Genomic DNA, 18728 nt, shown 5'->3' with positions numbered 1-18728 from the left:
TAACAAGCAGCCTGGTGACCTAACAAGCAGCCTGGTGACCTAACCAGCAGCCAGGTGAAATAACAAGCAGCCCGGTGACCTAACAAGCAGCCTGGTGACCTAACAAGCAGCCTGGTGACCTAACAAGCAGCCTGGTGACCTAACAAGCAGCCCGGTGACCTAACAAGCAGCCTGGTGACCTAACAAGCAGCCTGGTGACCTAACAAGCAGCCAGGTGACCTAACAAGCAGCCTGGTGACCTAACAAGCAGCCCGGTGACCTAACAAGCAGCCCGGTGACCTAACAAGCAGCCCGGTGACCTAACAAGCAGCCGGTGACCTAACAAGCAGCCTGGTGACCTAACTCAATCATCAAGTTTGTGGACGACACAACAGTGGTAGGCTTGATTACCAACAACGACGAGACGGCCTGCAGGGAGGAGGTGAGGGCCCTCGGAGTGTGGTGTCAGGAAAATAACCTCACACTCAACGTCAACAAAACTAAGGAGATGATTGTGGACTTCAGGAAACAGCAGAGGGAACTCCCCCCTATCCACATCGATGGAACAGTAGTGGAGAGGGTAGCTAGTTTTAAGTTCCTCGGCATACACATCACAGACAAACTGAATTGGTCCACTCACACTGACAGCGTCGTGAAGAAGGCGCAGCAGTGCCTATTTAACCTCAGGAGGCTGAAGAAATTCGGCTTGTCACCAAAAGCACTCACAAACTTCTACAGATGCACAATCGAGAGCATCCTGGCGGGCTGTATCACCGCCTGGTACGGCAACTGCTCCGCCCTCAACCGTAAGGCTCTCCAGAGGGTAGAGAGGACTGCACAACGCATCACCGGGGGCAAACTACCTGCCCTCCAGGACACCTACACCACCCGTTGTTACAGGAAGGCCATAAAGATCATCAAGGACATCAACCACCCGAACCACTGCCTGTTCACCCCGCTATCATCCAGAAGGCGAGGTCAGTACAGGTGCATCAAAGCTGGGACCGAGAGACTGAAAAACAGCTTCTATCTCAAGGCCATCAGACTGTTAAACAGCCACCACTAACATTGAGTGGCTGCTGCCAACACACTGTCATTGACACTGACCCAACTGCAGCCATTTTAATTGATGGGAAATGATGTAAATATATCACTAGCCACTTTAAACAATGCTACCTTATATAATGTTACTTACCCTACATTATTCATCTCATATGCATATGTATATACTGTACTCTACATCATCGACTGCATCCTTCTGTAATACATGTATCACTAGCCACTTTAACTATGCCACTTTGTTTACTTTGTCTACACACTCATCTCATATGTATATACTGTACTCGATACCATCTACTGTATGCTGCTCTGTACCATCACTCATTCATATATCCTTATGTACATATTCCTTATCCCCTTACACTGTGTATAAGACAGTAGTTTTGGAATTGTTAGTTAGATTACTTGTTGGTTATCACTGCATTGTCGGAACTAGAAGCACAAGCATTTCGCTACACTCGCATTAACATCTGCTAACCATGTGTATGTGACAAATAAATTTTATTTGATTTGACAAGCATCCTGGTGACCAAACAAGCAGCCTGGTGACCTAACAAGCAGCCCGGTGACCTAACAAGCAGCCCGGTGACCTAACAAGCAGCCCGGTGACCTAACAAGCAGCCCGGTGACCTAACAAGCAGCCCGGTGACCTAACAAGCAGCCCGGTGACCTAACAAGCAGCCCGGTGACCTAACAAGCAGCCTGGTGATCTAACAAGCAGCCTGGTGATCTAACAAGCAGCCTGGTGACCTAACAAGCAGCCTGGTGATCTAACAAGCAGCCTGGTGACCTAACAAGCAGCCTGGTGACCTAACAAGCAGCCTGGTGACCTAACAAGCAGCCTGGTGACCTAGGGGCCGGAGAGGGAGCACACGTGACAATAACTAATAAAAACACCTAAAAATGTCCCACGCATGAGCAACACTGCTTTTACACAGATCTACTCAGAGCACTCTCGTCTGAGTGTGCCAGAGAGCAGAATAACAAACAGATGTAGACATTCTCAACATGTTGAATATGGCCGAGGTCAGTAAAAACCTAAAAATGTAATTCAATTGTTGCCAGCAGTAACATGAAAACAGCTTAACCAGTTCTGCTAGGGTGAGTATAATGTCCAGAGTGGGCTGTTCTCTCATGTGTCTGGAATTAGCGAGCAGCACAGTTATCCACCAACACTCTGGATAACATGAAAACAGCTTAGCAGTTCTGCCAGTTCTGATTAGGGCAGCACAGTTAAAATGGATAACATGAAAACAGCTTAACCAGTTCTGATAGGGTGCTGGGCTGTTCTCTCATGTGTCTGGAATTAGCGAGCAGCACAGTTATTCACCAACACTCTGGATAACATGAAAACAGCTTAACCCAGGGTTAAAATGGACCAGTGGGCTGTTCTCTCATGTGTCTGGAATTAGCTAGCAGCACAGTTATTCACCAACACTCTGGATAACATGAAAACAGCTTAACCAGTTCTGATAGGGTGAGTAAAATGGCCAGAGTGGGCTGTTCTCTGTGTCTGGAATTAGCTAGCAGCACAGTTATTCACCAACACTCTGGATAACATGAAAACAGCTTAACCAGTTCTGGACCAGTGTCTGGAATTAGCTAGCAGCACAGTTAGTCACCAACACTCTTGATAACATGAAAACAGCTTAACCAGTTCTGGACCAGTGTCTGGAATTAGCTAGCAAGCTAGCCAACGGTAGCCAGTTAGTTTAGGAGCTTGACTGCTGTTGTTTGGTCAGAAACCTCTGATAAACACTACTCCTCGGCCGTAGCATCCAATGGGCGCTCTCAACGTTCTGAATTTACGAATGGACAATCTGACAACGCTCTGAGTTTACGAACATCCATCTGGCACTCCAGATGGTATTTACGAATACACCTGTAGTATAAACCAGAATTTAGTCTTCAAATCTTTGGTTGTTTTAGTCCATGGCCTCACATGTGAATCCTTAAAAGATATGGGTGAGGCTAAGGCTTAAGAGGGTGTGAACGATGCTGAATAGGTGTAGACAAAGATGAGCTCTCCAGTAGGTTCCAAAATATTCAAGGGCCATTTTCTCAAAAGTGTGGTTACAAGTTTATCAACTTTCAAAGCAGAATGACTTTCCCATTGTTCCTCAACTGTAGTGTTGTAGATATACAAATGTCAAGCTCTGAGTCTCTACCTTTATTCAATGTAAAAAAAAATACATTTTAAATGTTGCACCATGAGACCATTTTGAGATGGTCGGTCACAATTGGTCTGCCTGTGTAAAAGCAGCCTAAGAGTTTAATTAAACAGAGTCTCGGCAATATGATGTTGCCATGGGCAGCAGGATTAAATTAACCATAGATATTGCAGATGAGCCCCATTTGTTTTACATCAGATAGCATGTTCATCCGTCTCGTATCTTGCAAAGGGTAATGGGATTGATCAAAAGTAGACTGATTACAATGGGCTGTCGTGACATTAGAAAATATTACCTAGGGGACATGGTCTGCTGAACCCTTGTTCTGCCTCAGAACTATCTGAATTAATCTAAGATAAAACAATACATAAGTATTTTTGGTGAGGAAGTCTTAGACACCCCATTTTACGTCTAGCTACAGTGCCTTGCGAAAGTATTCGGCCCCCTTGAACTTTGCAACCTTTTGCAACCTTTTGCCACATTTCAGGCTTCAAACATAAAGATATAAAACTGTATTTTTGTGAAGAATCAACAACAAGTGGGACACAATCATGAAGTGGAACGACATTTATTGGATATTTCAAACTTTTTTAACAAATCAAAAACTGAAGAATTGGGCGTGCAAAATTATTCAGCCCCTTTACTTTCAGTGCAGCAAACTCTCTCCAGAAGTTCAGTGAGGATCTCTGAATGATCCAATGTTGACCTAAATGACTAATGATGATAAATACAATCCACCTGTGTGTAATCAAGTCTCCGTATAAATGCACCTGCACTGTGATAGTCTCAGAGGTCCGTTAACTGAACCGAACTGAACATATAAATAATAATGCAAAATGAAATATGGATCAGCGATGGCTGATGAAGACCAGTTATGTCGACTGCCGAACGCCGCCCAAACAAGGAGAGGGACAGACCTCGGCGGAAGTTGGACAGTACCCTCCCTTGACGTGATCTCAGCCATAATATTTGTTGTAATATTTGTTTTCTCTTTTCAAGGGAATGAAATTGACCTGCAGTGCTTGTTTGAAAAGATTCTTTGAAAAAGTATAATTTTCAATTAATTGAAAGGCCATTTTTAAACAATGGATCTTCTTATTAATCTTTGAACCATTTAGGGTTCAAAGAAAAATTTTGAATGAGTGAAGCTTTTAGAGAGAGGTTTAGTGCTTTTATATTTAATAAGCTCAACCCACCCAGTTCATATTCATCATATTCATTATATAGATAGGCATGTTTTATTTTGTATTGTTTATTGTCCCAGATAAAGTGAAATATTTTTTGCTCATATGATTTGAAAAACGAATCGAATCAGGAGTAGGCAGCGCCATAAGTAAGTGAGTAAACTGAGATATGACTAAGGAGTTAATCAGGGCAGTTTTTTAATAAATATACAGATATTTACCTCTCTATGTTTGCAGGATCTTGTCTATTTCTACACGTTTTCTATTGAAATTCATTGTGGAGAGCTTATTTATATATTTTGTGATATGAATACTGAGTATGTCTACCTCACCATCAGCCCACAATGATAAAGGCACAATGATAAAGGCACGCTTACCCTTCTCCCTTTGTTGTCTTTGTACCAGATACAGTCTCTTACGGTGTGTTTATCTCCCTTGGAAATTGGTATTTGAGACCGAATTTGGTCCCTTCCTCTGCTTTTGATCAGATCCTTTTGTTGGTAGTGTTCAAATTTTGCAATGATCGGTCGGGGACCCTTGGTCTTGTCGCTCCGAGCTCCAAGTCTGTGTACTCGGAGGAAAGCCACCTTGTTTACAGTCTCTATAGGAAGTTTTGAAGATGGATTGCATGAATTCTCTGATCGCGCCCACTGGATTATTGGATGTGTCCTCAGGAATCCCAGAACAAATTTGATTTTCACACATGCTACAACTTTGTATGTCAAGTAGCAACTCCTTCATCACCCTGTTTTCCCTGAGTAGACAATCCATGTTGGAACCGTGTATTTTTACCTTGGCTGTGAGTGTCTTGTTTTTCTCTTTGGAGCTTAAGAATTACACTCTGGCGGAACTCCAAACTCCTCCTCAGCCCTGCTACCTCCTCACACAACTTTTCCAGTGTTGCATGGATTCCAGACAGAGCACTAGCCTCTAACTCAATGGTAAGTAAAACGTCCGTGTCTGTAGATGAATCCGTCTTTCTTTTTTTTTGTCGGGTTAAAGTTATTTTGTTTTAGTCGGGTCTTTCCATGATGGAGTATGTTGTCCCTCCAGCGTAAAGCTGTTGGTACTCGTCGATTTCCCTCAGGATCTGCTTGGTATCCAGATTGTCTCTTTACTGCAACCAGTTGTTTTACAAAAAGATAACAATGAGACTTTCCCACAACGACGACAGGTGTCTGTAGTACAGCCAGCTAGCAGAACGACGACAGGTGTCTGTAGTACAGCCAGCTAGCAGAACGACGACAGGTGTCTGTAGTACAGCCAGCAAGCAGAACGACGACAGGTGTCTGTAGTACAGACAGCAAGCAGAACGACGACAGGTGTCTGTAGCACAGCCAGCTAGCAGAACGACGACAGGTGCCTGTAGTGTTCAGTACAGCCAGCCAGCACTCGCAGAATCCACACCAAAAAAGGGAAAACAAACTTGCAGTCCCAGCCGTAAAGGCTAACCGTGTCGTGGAATCCTTAGCAACAAAACTTTAGTTCTGATTCAAATCTATTTAAGGAAATGTTTTAATATAACAACAAACCGAGTGTAGACAGTACAATGTTCTGTTTTGCGCTCTGATGACATATCTGGGGAGAGTCTCTGCTCTCCACAAGTTAATTGCATTTATATTTCTGTTTTCAATAAGTAAAACGAATAGTTATAATGACACAGGGCTAGACCCAGATCAAACTCCTTTGCCTTGCTCACGTTTAGGGAGAGGTTGTTGTCCTTGCACTACACTGTCAGGTCTCTGCCCTCCTTATAGGGTGTCTCATCGTTGACGGTGATCAGGCCTACCAATGTTGTGTTGTCAGCAAACTTAACGATGATGTTGGAGTCGTGTTTGGTCATGCAGTCGTCGGTGAACAGGGAAGACAGGAGGGGGCTAAGCACTTACCTCTGAGGGGCCCCCGTGTTGAGTATCAGCATGTAAGATGTGTTGTTGCCTACCCTTACAACCTGGAGGCGGCCTGCCAGAAAGTCCAGGGAGGTGTTTAGTCCTAGGGTTCTTAGCTTAGTGATGAGCTTGTGGGCACATTTGTGTTGAACGCTGAGCTGTAGTTAATGAATAGCATTCTCACATAGGTGTACCTTTTGTCCAGGTGGGAAAGGGCAGTGTGGAGTGCGATTGAGATTGTATCATCTGTGGATCTGTTTCGGATGGTATGCAAATTGGAGTGGGTCTAGGGTTTCCGGGATGATGGTTTTGATATGAGCCAAGACCAGTCTTTCAAAGGACAATAGCCATTTAGGCAGGTAACATTTACTTTCTTGGTACAGATACTATGGTGGTCTGCTGTGCAACCACAGGGAAGACAAATCTAGACCACCTTTACTCCACACACAGAGCTCCACACAAAGCTCTCCCTTGCCCTCCATTTGCCAAATCTGATCATAATTATATCCTCCTGATTCCTGCTTCGAAAGCAAAAATTAAAGCACTTGGTCTATAAAGAAGTGTTCAAATGAAGCAGATGCTAAACTACAGGACTGTTTTGCTATCACAGACTGGAATATGTTCCGGGATTCTTCAGATGGCATTGAGAAGTTCACCACATCAGTCACTGGCTTCATTAATAAGTGCATCAAGGACGTCGTCCCCATAGTGACTGTACGTACATACCCCAACCAGAAGCCATGGATTACAGGCAACATTCGCACTGAGCTAAAGGGCAGAGCTGCCGCTTTCAAGGAGTGGGACACTCCGCTATTTCCTCTGACTAACCATCAAACAAGCAAAGCATCAACACAGAACTAAGATTTAATCATACTACACCGTCTCCGATGTATGTGGCAGTGCCTGCAAACTATTACATACTACAAAGGGAAGCACAGCCGAGAGTTGTCCATTGACATGAGCCTACCAGGCAAGCTAAATAACTTCTATGCTCGCTTCGAGGCTAGTAACACTGAAACGTGTATGAGAGCATCAGCTATTCCGGACGTCTGTGTGATCACGCTCTCCGCAGCCAGTGTGAGTAAGACCTTTAAACAGGTCAACATTCACAAGGCCACGTCTGTAGCCATGAAGTGCTTTGAAAGGCTGGTCATGGCTCACATCAACACCATTATTCTGGAAATAAGATCCACTCCAATTTGCATACCCACCAACAGATCATCATCATCAGATCAACGGAAACATTTTGTCCAGGAAGTTGTCTATGAGGGATATGTTGTTGGCCAGTACTTGTTTGGTAGGTTTCTAAATTACCTTCCTTCCATCTATAGCATCTCTGAATAGTATGTAGTTTGTTCAAGGTTGAGTATTGCTCTGTTCAAGTAGATTGTGATTTTTCTGTGATCTCATAGGGGTGTCAATGGGCTGACTGTGAAGGCTCTGAGATACTCTGGGCTGTGGTCTGTGATAAAGTAGTCTACAGTACTACTGCCGTGAGATGAGCTGTAGGTGCACCTAAGATAGGAGAACCTCTCGAAACCATTGACTATGTGGCTTGTGAAAGTATTAACCCCATTGGCATTTTTCCTATTTTGTTACACCCTGGAAATAAAATAGATTTTTTGGGGGGGGTTTGTCTCATTTGATTTACACAACATGCCTACCACTTTGAAGATGCAAACCATCTTTTTATTTTTATTGTGAAACAAACAAGAAATTAATGTTTTTTTAAAACAGAAAACTTGAGCATGCATAACTATTCAACCCTGCAAACTCAATACTTTGTAGAGCCTGCTTTTGCAGCAATTACAGCTGCAAATCTCTTGGGGTATGTCTCTTTAAGCTTGGCAGATCTAGCCACTGGGATTTTTGCCCATTCTTCAAAGGCAAAACTGCTCCAGCTCTTCCAAGTTGGATGGGTTCCACTGGTGTACAGCAATCTTTAAGTCATACCACAGATTCTCAATTGGATTGAGGTCTGGGCTTTGACTAGGCCATTCCAAGACATTTAAATGTTTCCCCTTAAACCACTCGAGTGTTGCTTTAGCAGTATGCTTAGGGTCATTGTCCTGCTGGAAGGTGAACCTCTGTCCCAGTCTCAAATCTCTGGAAGACTGAAACAGGTTTCCCCTCAAGAATTTCCCTGTATTTAGCACCATCCACCATTCCTTCAATTCTGACCAGTTTCCCAATCTCTGCCGATGAAAGACATCCCCACAGCATGATGCTGCCACCACCATGCTTCACTGTGGGGATGTTGTTCTCAGGGTGAGGAGATGTGCTGGGTTTGTGCCAGACATAGTGTTTTCCTTGATGGCCAAAAAGCTACATTTTAGTCTCATCTGACCAGAGTACCTTCTTCCATATGTTTGGGGAGTCTCCCACATGCCTTTTGGCGAACGCTAAACATGTTTGCTTATTCTTTTCTTTAAGCAATGGCTCTTCTCTGGCCACTCTTCCGTAAAGCCCAGCTCTGTGGAGTGTACGCCTTAAATCAAATCAAATTTTATTTGTCACATACACATGGTTAGCAGATGTTAATGCGAGTGTAGCGAAATGCTTGTGCTTCTAGTTCCGACAATGCAGTAATAACCAACGAGTAATCTAACCTAACAATTTCACAACAACTACCTTATACAGAGGGTGTAAAGGGATGAAGCATATGTACATAAAAATATATTAATGAGTGGTGGTACAGAATGGCATAGGCAAGATGCAATAGATGGTATCGAGTACAATATATATATAAATATATATATGAGATGAGTAATGTAGGGTATGTAAACATTATATTAAGTGGCTAGTGATACATTTTTTACATCAATTTTTCCATTATTAAAGTGAATGGAGTTGAGTCGGTATGTTGGCAGCAGCCACTCAAAGTTAGAGGTGGCTGTTTAACAGTCTGATGGCCTTGAGATGGAAGGTGTTTTTCAGTTTCTCGGTCCCTGCTTTGATGCACCTGTACTGACCTCTCCTTCTGGATGATAGCGGGGTGAACAGGCAGTGTCCTTGATGATCTTTATTGCCTTCCTGTGACATCGGGTGGTGTAGGTGTCCTGGGGGGCAGGTAGTTTTCCCCCGGTGATGCATTGTGCAGACCTCATTACCCTCTGGAGAGCCTTACGGTTGTGGGCGGAGCTCTTGACGTACCAGGCGGTGATACAGCACCACAGGATGCTCTCGATTGTGCACCTGTAAAAGGTTGTGAGTGTTTTTGGTAACAAGCCAAATTTCTTCAGCCTCCTGAGGTTGAAGAGGCGCTTCTGCGCCTTCTTCACGACACTGTCTGTGTGGGTGGACCAATTCAGTTTGTCTGTGATGTGTACGCCGAGGAACTTAAAACTTACTACCTTACTACCCTCTCCACCACTGTCCCGTCGATGTGGATAGGGGGGTGCTCCCTCTGCTGTTTCCTGAAGTCAATGATCATCTCCTTTGTTTTGTTGACGTTGAGTGTAAGGTTATTTTCCTGACACCACACTCTGAGGGCACTCACCTCCTCCCTGTAGGCCGTCTCGTTGGTAATCAAGCCTACCACTGTAGTGTCGTCTGCAAACTTGATGATTGAGTTGGAGGCGTGCGTGGCCACGCAGTCATGGGTTAACAGGGAGTACAGGAGGAGGCTGAGAACACAGGATCAGCAAGGTGGAGATGTTATTTCCTACCCTCACCACCTGAGGGCGGCCCGTCAGAAAGTCCAGGACCTAGTTGCACATTGTGGGGTCGAGACCCAGGGTCTCGAGATTAATGATAATTTTGGAGTGTACTAAGGTGTTAAATACTGAGCTGTAGTCGATGAACATTCTTACATAGATATTCCTCTTGTCCAGATGTGTTAGGGCAGTGTGCAGTGTGGTTGAGATTGCATCGTCTGTGGACCTATTGGGGCGGTAAGTAAATTTGAGTGGGTCTAGGGTGTCGAGTATGGTGAAGGTGATATGATCCTTGACTAGTCTCTCAAAGTATTTAATGATGACGGAGTGAGTGCTATGGGGCGATAGTCATTTAGCTAGGTTACCTTAGCTTTCTTGGGAACAGGAACAATGGTGGCCCTCTTGAAGCATGTGGGAACAGCAGACTGGTATAGGGATTGATTGAATATGTCCGTAAACATACTAGCCAGCTGGTCTGCGCATGCTCTGAGGGCGCGGCTAGGGATGCCGTCTGGGCCTGCAAGCCGCGGAGAAGGAGAGCCCGCAGGTTTTGGTAGCGGGCCGTGTTCAACGCAATAGGAAGGGGTTCAACTCAATAGGAAGGTGTTCAACTCAATAGGAAGGTGTTCAACTCAATAGGAAGGGGTTCTTGATGTTCAACTCAATATTAGGAAGGGTTAGGTTTATTAGTAAGGTGTTATTGATGTTCAACTCAATATTAGGAAGGGTTAGGGTTCGGGTTAAAAGGAAGGTGTTCATAATATTTTGCACACTCACACAGGCACACAGGACCCTTTTCTCTGTCGAGATGATTTCCTTTTTAATTTCAATCCAAATGTAAAATGTTTACACTTTGATTAATTAAAATCTCTGTCTGTCTTTTGTTTCCCAGGCTGACCATAAATGCAGAGTGCCAGTTACAGCTGCATAACTTCCCCATGGATGAACACTCCTGCCCACTCATCTTCTCCAGCTGTGAGTAACTTACCTCCTCCTGTGCATCCATGCTCAGCACCAGCACCTATATCTTTACAGGTTTTGATTTCTTATCAACACCAGTCTATTATCAGAAGAATACATTATTTTCATTCCATAATTATATTGAATTATAAACATATGTTTGAAAGAAATGCCAACAGTGTGCAAAGCTGTCATCAAGGCAAAGGGTGGCTTACTTATATATTTGTACTTTTTTGGTTACTACATGAATCCATATGTGTTATTTCATAGTTCTCATGTCTTCATTATTATTCTAGAAAATAGCAACAAGAAAACTTGAATAACCCTTGAATAAGTAGTTGACTGGTAGTATATGGACCCCTTCACCTTTTCTACATTTTGTTTTTACGTTACAGCCTTATTCTAAAATGTATTAAATACTTTTTTACCTCATAAATCTATACCGAATACCCCATAATGACAAAGTGAAAATAGGTCCCGAAGAAAATAGTGGCCTCCATCATTCTTAATTAAATGGAAGAGCTGGCCGCCCGGCCAAACTGAGCAATTGGGGGAGTAGGGCCTTACTCAGGGAGGTGACACAGAGTTCCTCTGTGGAGATGGGAGAACCTTCCAGAAGGACAACCATCTCTGCAGCACTCCACCAATCAGGCCTTTATGGTAGAGTGAACAGACGGAAGCCTCTCCTCTGTAAAAGGAACATGACAGCCCACTTGGAGTTTCACCTAAAGGACTCTCAGACCATGAGAAACAATATTCTCTGGTCTGATGAAACCAATATCGAACGCTTTGGCCTGAATGCCAAGCGTCACATCTGGAGGTAACCTGCCACCATCCCTACGGTGAAGCATGATGGTGGCAGCATCATTCTGTGGGGATGTTTTTCAGAGGCAGGGACTGGGAGACTAATCAGGATGGAGGGAAAGATGAATGCGCAAAGTACTGAGAGATCCTTGATGAAAACCTGCTCCAGAGTGCTAAGGACCTCAGACCGGGGTGAAGGTTCCCCTTCCAACAGGACAACGACCCTAAGCACACAGCCAAGACAAAGCAGGGTTGACTTCAGGACAAGTCTCAATGTCCATGAGTGACCCAGCCAGAGCCCGGACTTGGGAGAATGGGAGAAACTCCCCAAATACAGGTGTGCCAAGCTTGTGGTGTCATACTCAAGAAGACTCAAGGCTGTAATTTCTGCCAAAGGTGCTTCAACAAAGTACTGAGTAAAGGGTCTGAATACTTATGTTGATGTGATATTTCATTTTTTTTAAATGTATTCTAGAAACCTATTTTTGCTTCGTTGTTATGGGGGTTTGTGTGTATTTTTTAATGCTTTATCTCGCTAAACGATACAACTTTTCAATTCCTCATCAATTCACGGGGCCTTAAAAGTTCAAACAGTACATTTAGAAGCATTCATATAAGTAAATAATAATAACTGTAATAACCTATAATTACTGTAGCAACTATAATAACTGTAATAACTCATAGCATTCATATAAGTAAATAATAATAACTGTAATAACCTATAATTACTGTAGCAACTATAATAACTGTAATACCTCATAGGGTTCATATAAGTAAATAATAATAACTGTAATATCCTATAATTACTGTAGCAACTATAATAACTGTAATAACTCATAGCGTTCATATAAGTAAATAATAATAACTGTAATAACATATAATTACTGTAGCAACTATAATAACTGTAATAACTCATAGCATTCATATAAGTAAATAATAATAACTGTAATAACCTATAATTACTGTAGCAACTATAATAACTGTAATAACCTATAATTACTGTAGCAACTATAATAACTGTAATACCTCATAGGGTTCATATAAGTAAATAATAATAACTGTAATATCCTATAATTACTGTAGCAACTATAATAACTGTAATAACTCATAGCGTTCATATAAGTAAATAATAATAACTGTAATAACATATAATTACTGTATCAACTATAATAACTGTAATAACCCATAGCATTCATATAAGTAAATAATAATAACTGTAATAACCTATAATTACTGTAGCAACTATAATAACTGTAATAACCTATAATTACTGTAGCAACTATAATAACTGTAATAACTCATAGCATTCATATAAGTCGATAATAATAACTGTAATAACCTATAATTACTGTAGCAACTATAATAACTGCAATAACTCATAGCGTTCATATAAGTAAATAATAATAACTGTAATAACCTATAATTACTGTAGCAACTATAGTAACTGTAATAACTCATAGCGTTCATATAAGTAAATAATAATAACTGTAATAACCTATAATTACTGTAGCAACTATAATAACTGTAATAACTCATAGCGTTCATATAAGTAAATAATAATAACTGTAATAGCCTATAATTACTGTAGCAACTATAATAATTGTAATAACTCATAGCGTTCATATAAGTAAATAATAATAACTGTAATAACCTATAATTACTGTAGCAACTATAATAACTGTAATAACTCATAGCATTCATATAAGTACATAATAATAACTGTAATAACCTATAATTACTGTAGCAACTATAATAACTGTAATAACCTATAATTACTGTAGCAACTATAATAACTGTAATACCTCATAGGGTTCATATAAGTAAATAATAATAACTGTAATAACCTATAATTACTGTAGCAACTATAATAACTGTAATAACTCATACCGTTCATATAAGTAAATAATAATAACTGTAATAACATATAATTACTGTAGCAACTATAATAACTGTAATAATTCATAGCATTCATATAAGTAAATAATAATAACTGTAATAACCTATAATTACTGTAGCAACTATAATAACTGTAATAACCTATAATTACTGTAGCAACTATAATAACTGTAATACCTCATAGGGTTCATATAAGTAAATAATAATAACTGTAATAAGCTATAATTACTGTAGCAACTATAATAACTGTAATAACTCATAACGTTCATATAAGTAAATAATAATAACTGTAATAACATATAATTACTGTAGCAACTATAATAACTGTAATAATTCATAGCATTCATATAAGTAAATAATAATAACTGTAATAACCGATAATTACTGTAGCAACTATAATAACTGTAATAACCTATAATTACTGTAGCAACTATAATAACTGTAATAACTCATAGCATTCATATAAGTCAATAATAATAACTGTAATAACCTATCATTACTGTAGCAACTATAATAACTGCAATAACTCATAGCGTTCATATAAGTAAATAATAATAACTGTAATAACCTATAATTACTGTAGCAACTATAGTAACTGTAATAACTCATAGCGTTCATATAAGTAAATAATAATAACTGTAATAACCTATAATTACTGTAGCAACTATAATAACTGTAATAACTCATAGCGTTCATATAAGTAAATAATAATAACTGTAATAGCCTATAATTACTGTGGCAACTATAATAACTGTAATAACTCATAGCGTTCATATAAGTAAATAATAATAACTGTAATAACCAATAATTACTGTAGCAACTATAATAACTGTAATAACTCATTGCATTCATATAAGTAAATAACAATAACTGTAATAACGGTAACAACTGTAATAACTGCAATAACAAATAACAACTGCAATAACTATAATAACTGTGGTAACCCATAATACCTGAAACAACAATAATAACTGTAATAATGGTAACAACTGTAATAACTGCAATAACAAATAACAACTGCAATAACTATAATAACTGTGGTAACCCATAATACCTGAAACAACAATAATAACTGTAATAACCTATAATTACTGTAGCAACTATAATAACTGTAATAACTCATAGCAGCTGTGTTAACTGTAATAGCTTATAATAACTAATAATAACTGAAATAAGTGTAACAGATAACAGATGTGATAACTAATTATAACTGTGATAACTGTAATAACTAATAACAGCTGAAATAAGTGTAACAGATAACAGTTGTGATAACTAATAATAACTGTAATAACTATAGCACCTGTAACAACTGGAATAACTAATAATAACTGTGACTGCTGTAAAAACTGTAATAACTTATAATAACTAATAACTGTAATAGCAAATAATAATTGATAACAACTGCGATAACTGATAATAACCATAATAACTGGCAATAACGTATAACAGTTGTAATAACTGTAATAGCTAATAATAACGAAGAACTGTGATACCTTATAATAACTGTAATAGCTAATAATAACTAATAACTGTGATACCTTATAATAACTGTAATAGCTAATAATAACTAAGAACTGTGATACCTTATAATAACTGTAATAGCTAATAATAACTAAGAACTGTGATACCTTATAATAACTGTAATGACTGGAATAACTAATAATAGCTGTAAAAACTGTGATAACTGGGATAACTGTAATAGCTAATAATAGCTGTAAAAACGGTGATAACTGGGATAACTGTAATAGCTAATAATAGCAGTAAAAACTGTCAACTGTAAAAACTGGGATAACTGGGATAACTGTAATAGCTAATAATAGCTGTAAAAACTGTCAACTGTAAATACTGTGATAACTGAGATAACTGACAACTAATAATAGCTGTAAAAACTAACTAACAATAACCACTAATAACTGACAACTGTAATAACTAATAATAACTAATATCGGTGACAATTATTAACAAATGTAATACCTATCAATAACGACAATAACCATGATAAATGTGATAATTATTAACAACTATAGTAACTAATAATAGCAGTGACAACTGTCATAACTATTATTAGTTATTACAGGTGTTAATAATTATCACAGTTATCATGGTTATTGCTGTTATTGATAGGTATTTATTAATAATTGATTAATAATTGTCACCGATATTAGTTATTATTAGTTATTACAGTTGTCAGTTATTAGTGGTTATTGTTTGTTATTATTAGTTATTACAGTTGTTCATTTTTACAGCTATTATCAGTGACATCTAATGATAACTGTAATAGCTAATAATGACTGTTGCAATTGATAATAGCTGAAATAACTAATAATAGCTGTCGTAACTAATAATAGCTGTAATAAATGTGATAACTGTAGCATCTGGATGCTATTCATTACACAGCTTCATTTTTACAGCTTCAGCATAGGAATCATTACAACGTTTTGAATGATCTCTTATACACTATTTTAGGCCCAGCTTGGCTTTCCTGGATATAGCCACTATATTGGGGCGGCAGGGTAGCCTAGTGATTAGAGCGTTGGACTAGTAACCGGAAGGTACCTTGTCGGGGTTCAAATCCCCGACAAGGTACAAATCTGTTGTTCTGCCCCTGAACAGGCAGTTAACCCACTGTTCCCAGGCCGTCATTGAACATAAGAATTGAACTGACTTGCCTAGTAAAATAAAGGTCAAATAAAAAATAGCCACTATATTGTGATCACTGCATCCAACAGATACAGCTTTAGAACAAAGTTCTACAGTATTAGTAAACATGTGATCAATACATGTGGATGATCTTGTTCCTGTAGTGTTTGTAAACACCCTGGTAGGTTGATTAATAACCTGAACCAGATTACAGACACTGGTTACAGTGATTAGCTTCCTGTTGAGTGGGTTGATTAATAACCTGAACCAGATTACAGACACTGGCTACAGTGAGAAGCTTCCTGTTGAGTGACATCTTGATGAAAACCAGTCAATATTCAGGTCACCCAGAAAATAGACCCCTTTTTTTTCAATTTTCACTTAAAATGACGTACCCAAGTCTAACTGCCTGTAGATCAGGCCTTGAAGCAAGGATATGCATATTATTGGTACCATTTGAAAGCAAACATTTTGAAGTTTATGTAAATGTGAATTGAATGTAGGATAATATAACACAATATACCTGGTAGAAGAAAATACAAAGAAAAAAAAACATTTTTTTCTACCATCTTTGACATGCAACACAGATCCCACATCTGGCCATCACTCTGGTTGTAATTCCGATGGTGTCCACAAGATGGCAGCAGTGTATGTGAAAAGTTTCCGACGGATAAATTGAAGTATGAGCAAAGTACATGACATTTAGTGTGAAGTCACCCAGGTACATATGGGCAAATCGTGAAGGAGACATTTAAAAAACTATCTGCAAGAATATCGTCAAATCTGTATACCTGGACTTTGATTTAGCTTCTCCAGTATTAGTAGCCATATTGTAAGTTCAACATTTGCAAAACTTCATAATTCTCCATATTCTTATAATTTTTGTCCAAAAGGAAAAGACTGACTGTCGCACAAGGTTAGTAGCTACATTTTACAACAGATACAGGGATTCCGGATACTCCCGATACTCCCGTAAAACCCAGCTCATTGGCTATCTAGCTAGCCTTCTTTGATTGGTGCTTATTTGACAAAGTTACAGTCGATCAAGTGAACACCGCCCGCGTCATCGGAGTGCCATTAGGGCGTTGCTCTCTGACCATATTTGGTATCGTATAGGATATACTACACCCCTAATGATATAGCGAAGTCTGGTTACATTCTAGGATCTCTGAGGAATAAATGTGAATGTGATTTGACTGGTTGAAACAACATTTAGGGTTAGATTTTCACAGATTCCTTTCTTTGCAAATTAAACGAGTGAAAATACTAAATTGATTGTGGACGTTATACCGTTTTAGGATATGAAAAAGTATTTTATCTAACAAAACGACACTTCATGTTATCTCTGGGACCCTTTGGATTATAAATCAGAGCAAGATTTCAGAATGTAAGTACACATTTCACCTTCAGAGATGAATATATCAAACCTTTCGTGGTGAAAAAAAGTGTTTTGTTTTTAGGAGCTCTCCTCAAACAATAGCATGGCATTTCTTCACAGAAATGGCTACTGTAAATTGGACAGTGCAGTTATATTAACAAGAATTTAAGCTTTCAGCCGATATAAGACACTTGTATGTACCGACATTTGTTGTTTCTCTCAAATCTGCGATCGTGACACAATGCGATCGTGCCACAAAAACTGCCCCGTTGACAGGATGCCTATCCGTAATTAACATCACATACACACATATTATCCAGATACTGACTGTTAGCACTTGGTTGCCTATAGCAACACCACAAAAAATGGGCTTGAGCTGAGGCAGGTGAACCTGCAACCACATCACTTCAGTAACATTTAACATGAGATCCTCTCTAAACTTGATGGGAATATGCCTCTGAATATAAACATCAACACCACCCCATAGGGCCCCTTTGGGCTCCCGAGTGGCGCTGCAGTCTAAGGCACTGCATCTCAGTGCGTGAGGCGTCACTACAGACACCCTGGTTTGAATCCAGGCTGTATCACAATCGGCCGTGATTGGGAGTCCCTTAGGGCGGCCCACAATTGGCCCAGCGTCGTCCGGGTTTGACCGGTGTAGGCCGTTATTGTAAATCAGAATTTGTCCTTAACTGACGTGTTAAATAAAGTTTTACAAAAATAAAAAGAATAGGTATTTGTTATATCCCTTGCTACTACTGTATCATCAAAGGAAATATATTAGTCTCAGAGATGGTCAATATATTAATGTTATCTGATGTAAACAAGTTATTGATTTCATGAACCTTATTTCGAAGCCCATCTAAAGCCCATTAATATATGTAGCTTATCTTTCACCCTTTCATCAGTAGCTTATCTGAGATGTAAACAAAATGACATTATTCGTCAGTCAATCAGAAACGTTTGAGTGTAAAGTGAGCTACTCTCGCCAGATGGACAATTTATCTGTCACAGCCGATGGAAACAATGTCCCCGTGCTCTCTGGCAGCTTTCATGGCTGATATCAGCACTTTTGGCCTCTGGCTTTTTCATTGATCATTTTCCTTTTTTTG

At 39.5% G+C, this 18728-nt stretch overlaps 1 protein-coding gene across 1 annotated transcript in view; it reads left to right on the top strand.

The window, feature by feature from the left end:
* LOC123997395 (gamma-aminobutyric acid receptor subunit gamma-3) overlaps window positions 1-18728 on the top strand; it is a 299209-nt gene that overhangs the window by 206616 nt on the left and 73865 nt on the right. The window contains exon 5 of the mRNA XM_046301574.1: window positions 10831-10913. Coding sequence (XP_046157530.1) covers window positions 10831-10913 — 83 coding nt within the window. The remainder of the gene's footprint in view (window positions 1-10830; window positions 10914-18728) is intronic.

The sequence above is a fragment of the Oncorhynchus gorbuscha genome, linkage group LG15, assembly GCF_021184085.1.
Source record: "Oncorhynchus gorbuscha isolate QuinsamMale2020 ecotype Even-year linkage group LG15, OgorEven_v1.0, whole genome shotgun sequence".
NCBI lineage: Eukaryota > Metazoa > Chordata > Actinopteri > Salmoniformes > Salmonidae > Oncorhynchus > Oncorhynchus gorbuscha.
The sequence above is the reverse complement of the archived record's forward strand: the minus strand, read 5'-3'. Positions and strand labels throughout refer to the sequence as shown.